At 41.0% G+C, this 6,839-nt stretch overlaps 1 protein-coding gene across 1 annotated transcript; it reads right to left on the bottom strand.

The window, feature by feature from the left end:
• Positions 1 to 450: 450 nt before the first annotated feature.
• Positions 451 to 4,294, bottom strand: adra2db (adrenergic, alpha-2D-, receptor b). The gene has a single exon (XM_007548315.2). It carries the CDS (start codon positions 3,837 to 3,839, stop codon positions 2,568 to 2,570), a length of 1,272 nt encoding a protein of 423 aa, XP_007548377.1. The 5' UTR covers positions 3,840 to 4,294; the 3' UTR covers positions 451 to 2,567.
• Positions 4,295 to 6,839: the final 2,545 nt, after the last annotated feature.

Consider the following 6,839-nt stretch of genomic DNA (forward strand, 5'->3'; position numbering starts at 1 on the left):
GAGTTTGCGAACCCCTCAGAGATTAGGTTTCCTTCCTCAAAGCAGCCAAAGAGGCCTCATACTTTTTAATCTTTGTTCAAAAGTAAAAGAATATCAAATGTGCATCCACCTTCACTCCTTCTGTCCTTGATGTTTTATTTTTTTAAAAACTCATGAATATGAGCATGCTACCCGAAAAAAAAAGAAAAAAAAGAGAAGAAAATAACCTCGCAGGCATGACACCCCTAAGACGGAGTGACTGTCTTTGGCGAGGTGCCATTGAGCTGTAGGAGCGCTTTGAAGACATTCCTAGTAGGATATAAATAGTGTATTTTTCCTCAGCACCACCGTGTAGACAATGGTGGAGATATGGAAGTGGCCAGTCTTCCTCTCACTAAGAAGTACTTTCCCAGACAAGTACAGGCCTTTACTCAAGTGGCCAGTGATATATGAGACTGACCACAGTTTAAAAAAAAAATGTTGACATAACTTCGTCATGTCAACATTAGTCATTTGACATTGATGAAAATGTAGATTATGTGAGTAATTTTTTCATGTCATTTCTTTGCCTGCTTTTTTATCTAAAGATGGTATATGATGGGAAACAGGAAGTAGGTGTGCCTGTGTGTGTGTTTATCAGAAAAGCAATAACATCTAAGCTGTTAAAAAAAGAAAAAAAACATATAGATGTTCTACCCCAGAGTAAAAGAAACGACCACCCGTCACGACTGCGAGAGCAGGTTTTTACGGGAGAGACGAGACCCCGGTCCGTTTAAATATTCACCGGCCAAATATTAAGCTGCTGCAAGGACACCAAAATGTGAAAATGTCTCCATTTTATTTTTGCTCTTGCAAGCCTCATATCATCTGGCCATTGTTCAAGCGTGAGGCAGTGTGACGGCGTGGTGAGAGGGTGAGAAAATACTCTTACATAAGTTTGACTATTTCCTGTGCAGACTTGGCTGAGGTGGCTCACAGAGACAAAGAGATGCACCTTTATGAATTAGCCTCAACATGGGGAAGTTTAAATGCTGCCTTTTACGCCGTCCTATCATCCTCCAGACACATACATCTAAGCTTGCCTGCCAGCTGCCAGGCTTGTGTGCAAAAGATGGCGAAGATTATTCTTGTGTTTATGAAAACACAGGACGCTCGCTCTGAACCCACAGTCAGCACCGGAATTCATATCAGTAGATTCACATTTTTACTCTAAATATGTTCTGCTGTTCCAACCCACTTGGTGAAATAAGGAGGTGTTCTTATGCAACCTAAGATTTCTCATACCTCAGAAAGAATGGCATAAATATGAGATTAGCAACTTTTAGCTAATATCACATATGCTCCACCAAATAAATTTTATTCATAGACAGTAAATACAAGGAATTGTGTTTTTTGTTGTTGTTGTTGTTGTTTTTTTCAGTATAATTACAGTAAAACGATGAGGCAGCAGTACACTGGGCTAATGAGTCACAGTAACACATTTTTAGAGATGCACCAATCAATAGGCTAATTTTTCCTTAATAGGCTCTAATTGGTGATCAGAATCTGAAATACTGAAAATTATCTTTTCTTTTCCTTTAAATGCACCAGAACCAGAAGTGTTCACCACCTTCGATCTACAAATACAACAACCAACAAAATGTACTTCCATGCTCTTTTTTTCAATTGTAAAAATATCTAAGACATACAAGGGACATATGCTTTAAAGCATAAATAGGAATAAGTTTGTAATTCCTTCCGTTGGATTCCAAACTAATATCTATTTTACCGAATTTACTACATATTTATTATTTTATGTGGGGGGGGGGAAGTTGAAAGACAAAACTAGTAACTCAAGACAGTAAGTTAGACCTTTAAAAAAATCTATATAAATGTGCATTATTAGCATTTCCATCTCTCATGAGTGAGAGAGCTCCAGGTCTTTCTTAGAGCTTGAACTACTTCCTTCAGAAAAATAAATCAGATTTGGTAAAATATGTCATTGGCAGGTGAGTGGACGTTGATATTGGTCATGAAAGTTGAATTGTTTATCCGCTGATCAAATGATGAAATTTTGGATGTGTTTTTCTCTCCATTAAACATATCAAAATCAAGATCTAACATTAGTTTTAACATATAAACCACGAGCCATAACATCAGGAACTTTGATATAACATTTTGGAAAGAAAAAAATTTACATAAATGTCATTTCGCTTATATTTTAATTAGTAAATGAGCTCCCTCTTTAAGAAATTGTGGGAAAACAGAATTGATACAAAACTGGAACCAGCAGGTCAGATCCCAAATAAAATCTGAAATTCCAGGAAAAGCCTGACTGAAGTGGAAGGAGAACTTCAAAGACAACGGGAAATCAATGTTAGCCAGAAAAGGTCCAGTCGATGAATCTCCATACATATATTTTATTATTTAATGCGTTATTATTCTTAGGGGGGAAAAAATGGAACTGACATGTTGGATCTCAAAGGAAATCAGAAATTGGCATCGGCCTGGAAAAAAAAAACCCTGATTGGTGCATCTCTACACATTTCCAAATCTCTTCACTAATGAGTGAATGAGGCAAAAATATAAATAATACCCCCCTCCCCCTTTCATGTGCGCTTTGAAGTTCTGCATATGATTTTCTTGAAGGCTTTTCTGAAGTCCCTATTAAAAATAGTGTAAATAATGGGGTTCACCGAGCTGTTGCAGTAGCCAATCCAAAAGAAAAGTTTGAAAAGCGCGTCAGGGATGGTGCAGCTGTTTCTGCAGATCGCGTGGAGGCTGTAGGTGAAGAAAAAGGGGAACCAGCAGAGCACGAACACCCCCATCACCACCGCCAGCACGAAGGTAAAACGCTTCTCCCGCATCTGGGCCACTTTGGTCTTGTTGGCCGCGGCCAGCTGCTGTCGCTCGGCGGGGTTCTTCTGCTCCGGGTATGGCTGTGACGCCCGGGCCGAAGCCCACGAGAGGCGGCAGCTCTGCGGCGGGCAGCATTCCGACCCCTCCACCTTCCTGCGCTTGGTGAAGCGGTGATGGCGGGGCTTGGTGTCCGAGGAGTAACAGCTCTCTTCCAGGTCGATGTCGTCCAACTCCCCTTGCCTCTGCTGATGGCTGCCGGAGCTCAGGCTGCTGGGGCTCTCCACCTCGAACCGGTCCTTCCTGACGAAGCAGGTCTCGGACTGGGAAGGTTCTCTCTCCAGGCCGTTCTTGGCCACAAACACGGTGGACGAGCGCTGCTTGGCCACTTTGTAGATCTTACAGTAAACCAGAATCATGATGAGACCCGGCGCGAAGAAGGACACCAGGCAGGAAGAGAGGATGTACCAGGTCTCATCGTTCAGCTCGCACTTCCTCTCGTCGTGCTTGGTCATGAGAAGAGGGGGGAAGGAGATGATGGTAGATATCACCCACACCACAGTGATCATGGACTTGATGCGCTTCGGCGTTCGCTTCAGGTTGTAGCTCACAGCCTTCGTCACTGACCAGTAGCGGTCCAGACTGATGGCGCACAGGTGCACGATGGATGAGGTGCAAAACAACACGTCCAAAGCCAGGTAGAAGGCGCACCAAGTACTTCCAAAGAACCAGTAACCCATCACCTCATTGACTAAGGAGAACGGGATGACTAGCGTGGCAACCAGGATGTCCGCCGACGCCAGGGAGACCAGAAAAAGGTTCTGTGGCGCACGGAGTGCCCTGCTGGTCAAAACCGCAACAATAACTAACACATTGCCTACAATAGTCACAGAAATCATAACAATAACTACAAGTATGATGAGTGCCGTGGCTGCCTCCGGGTACGGCAGTGAGAGCGGCGCGTCGGTGGTGTTGCCATCCCTGGAAACGTTTTCCAGCAACACATTTAAATCCATCAAATCCATTCTGGCTGAAATCTGTTCTTTGGGATCATTTTTATATATATATAAATATTTTTTTTCCCTCCCTCTTAAAAGAACTGTGTTGCGTCGCTACAGATCGGTCCTTCTCTGTGCGCAACGCTCCTGATCAGAGCAAACGCAGCGCATCATACAGAAGACTCCAAAGCTGCAAACACCACCGATTTCCTGAAATAGCATGGTTTGCATGAAAGTTCGTGAACACAGTTCCAGCACTCCCACCCGATCCCGAACGTAAAGAAAACACGTGAACAAAGTCGCTCCCTTGTTGTCACATTGCCCTGCGTAACCCTGGCTGCTTCTGTTTCGCTTTGGAGAGGAGCGGGCGAGCCACGCTGCGGGTGGAATGAATGTTCTCACAAGAGTGGGGTGACATCACAGCAAGTACCAGCCCATCTTTAAAACTCCAGCACAGAAGAGAGAGAGAGAGAGAGAGAGAGAGAGAGAGAGCAGATAACATTCTCCGCATGCCATTTTTCTCATGGGGTTGTTGTGTTTCATCTGTCCCCGCGGTGTTGTTTTTTGAAATATTTCGCAAAGTAAAAAAAGAACAACAACAAAAAAAAAACTAAGTTAAAAAGTAAAATTTGCCACACTCATTTTAAGTCGTGTGTATTTTTTTCTTGTTTTCATTGGGCGTATTTGTTATTTTATTGTATTGATTTGTTTATTGCTAGTTGCGCCTCTGAACTTATAACTACAACAACCCGACAGTTCTATATACACACTGTTTAAATTGAATTTAGAAGAAAAGATAACAGTTTGCAACAAACATGAATTTACCTATTTTATTGATTATTAGTCCATTTTTGTGTGTGTGTGTGTGTGTGTGCGTGTGTGTGTGTGTGTGTGTGTGTGTGTGTGTGTGTGTGTGTTTTAAGTACGATTTTGCTCTTGATATGCCAACCCAAGATTATAAGTGGCCTTCATCAGAGCAGAGCGCCCCTTGGAAAGCTGATCCCATCTCATATACTTGCAGTCAAATTGCTAACGTATTGCTGCGCATTAGGACCAGTTAAATAGACGTAATTTCTTGTATACTGTAGATAAACGAATTAGACTTTCGAGACATTTGTTAGCTTGCATATCAAGATGTCGTGAACACAACTTTATCTATTTAGCCAAAAAATTATGACAGATACTTTTTAGTATCAGAATAATATGTAGATAACCCTTTTTAACTTGAAGCATTATGACTGAAAATGTCAATACAGAAAGAATTAATTAAGCCACCCAAGTGGCTTAATTCATACAAAGTCCTCAATGTTTCCACAACTGATTGATAAAAATTCATTTTCAAAAAATAAATTAAGGTTCAGTTCAGTCACCAACTCGTCTAGTCTCACTTTGCCCCCCCCAATTACAATTTTAGGGAATGGTTGTCCAGGTTTCTATCTCAAGGCGAAGCCCACTGTTGTTTATATGCACAATCCCTCTTCCATTATTCATGCAGTGTAATCTGGGGTCATTCTCTGCAGCCACACTGAAGCCGACTGTTATACCTGTTTCAGTTTTATCTGTTTGCTCTCTGTTATATCAGATGTGTGCTGCTGGGACAGACAGCTAGAGGGATATGTTACCGGGATACAAATTGCCGGGGACTTAAAAAAAAAATATTCACCATGTTGGAGAGAAGAAAAAAAACAAAAACAAAAAAAAAACATTACAGCTGACGAGAGACTCCCTGAAACATGCAGATCACCATTTCTGAGTTGAATATATAATATATATATTTTTTAACATAATCAGCATCTGCTGCGAGGCTAGTGGGCTGGGATTTGTAACCCATCTGAAGGTGCATAACAGCCAGCATTTGCAGATACGTGCACGGTTGCGTTCACTCTTGAGAGTGAGTTATGTGGAGGCTCAAGAAGAACATTGGCTGCTGTGAGATGAAACCTTAGAAAGCAGTTCCAGGGAATTTGATAGTGAAAGAGGAGGCGGATTCACTTTATCAAGCCTTGGTTTCTCTTTCTCTACTTTTTGCTGTGAAAATAAAACAACAACAAAAAAAATTGTGTAAAGGTCATAAACAGGGCTCATGTCACTACGCATCACTAGTATGTGGACACCTGTCTTGAGGGTTTATCTCCGTTGTAAAATCAGGAAAAAGCTGCCTCAGGTAACTAGCGTCCTCTAACACATGAATCATCTAAAGCAATGTCGTTTTTATAATTTTTGCCCATTATTTTAATACCTGAGGAACCAAGATATTGTGTGCAGTCATAACAAGCAGGTTGCACATATGATGAAAGATAGCCAGCTATTAAAACGCGTTCTTTTATTGCTTTGTTTGAGCATGAAAGGGCAGCTGCAGATGAAAATTAGCTCAGAGCTAGAAGGGATGATACAAAATATATGAAATAGGATATTTTGGTAGGTAATTGTCAAATTTCATCTTCACAGTTGTTCCACCTTTTGTATGTTTTATGCTATCCGTAGTTATCCAAAGATGTAAATCCTTTTACGTGTATTCATTACAACAATGGCTATTATAGGTGAGGCATTATTAAAAGGGGTTCAGCATGTATATCGAGAACAAATGCGAAGAGTTGAAACTCTGGCTCAACATCTGAACCCTGAAATAAATAAGCATCTAGTTTACCTCTCAAACACGACTCATAAAACACTTTGTCTATTTTCTTTTTGTGTACATGCAAAGAAATGATCCAACTCAAATTCTCCAACTTTCTTCAAAGTTCTTGTTGCAAAGTCCAGAGGCAGAAGACGTGAAAGAGAAGCTAAGCAGAAAATGTGTTAACTAGCATGTCATCAGGACGAATCGCCTCTGATCTCATCCTAGAAAATTACCATGAGGCCTAAAACAGTTCAAACATGAAAAAGGAAATTAGATGCAAGTTCATTTTATTTATTCTCATTCCAAGAGTTTGTATTTCAAGAGCTTCTTGAAATACAACTTTGACTCCCACATCTGTTAAGCTAAAGAAAAAACATCACACCGAATGAAGCGAGTACAGCACAAAT

Source organism: Poecilia formosa, unplaced genomic scaffold, assembly GCF_000485575.1.
Source record: "Poecilia formosa unplaced genomic scaffold, Poecilia_formosa-5.1.2 Scaffold26, whole genome shotgun sequence".
Lineage (NCBI taxonomy): Eukaryota > Metazoa > Chordata > Actinopteri > Cyprinodontiformes > Poeciliidae > Poecilia > Poecilia formosa.

Bases quoted from the DNA above. Each gene is read 5' to 3' on its own strand.
- adra2db (XM_007548315.2), bottom strand. From the start codon at position 3,839: ATGGATTTGATGGATTTAAATGTGTTGCTGGAAAACGTTTCCAGGGAT.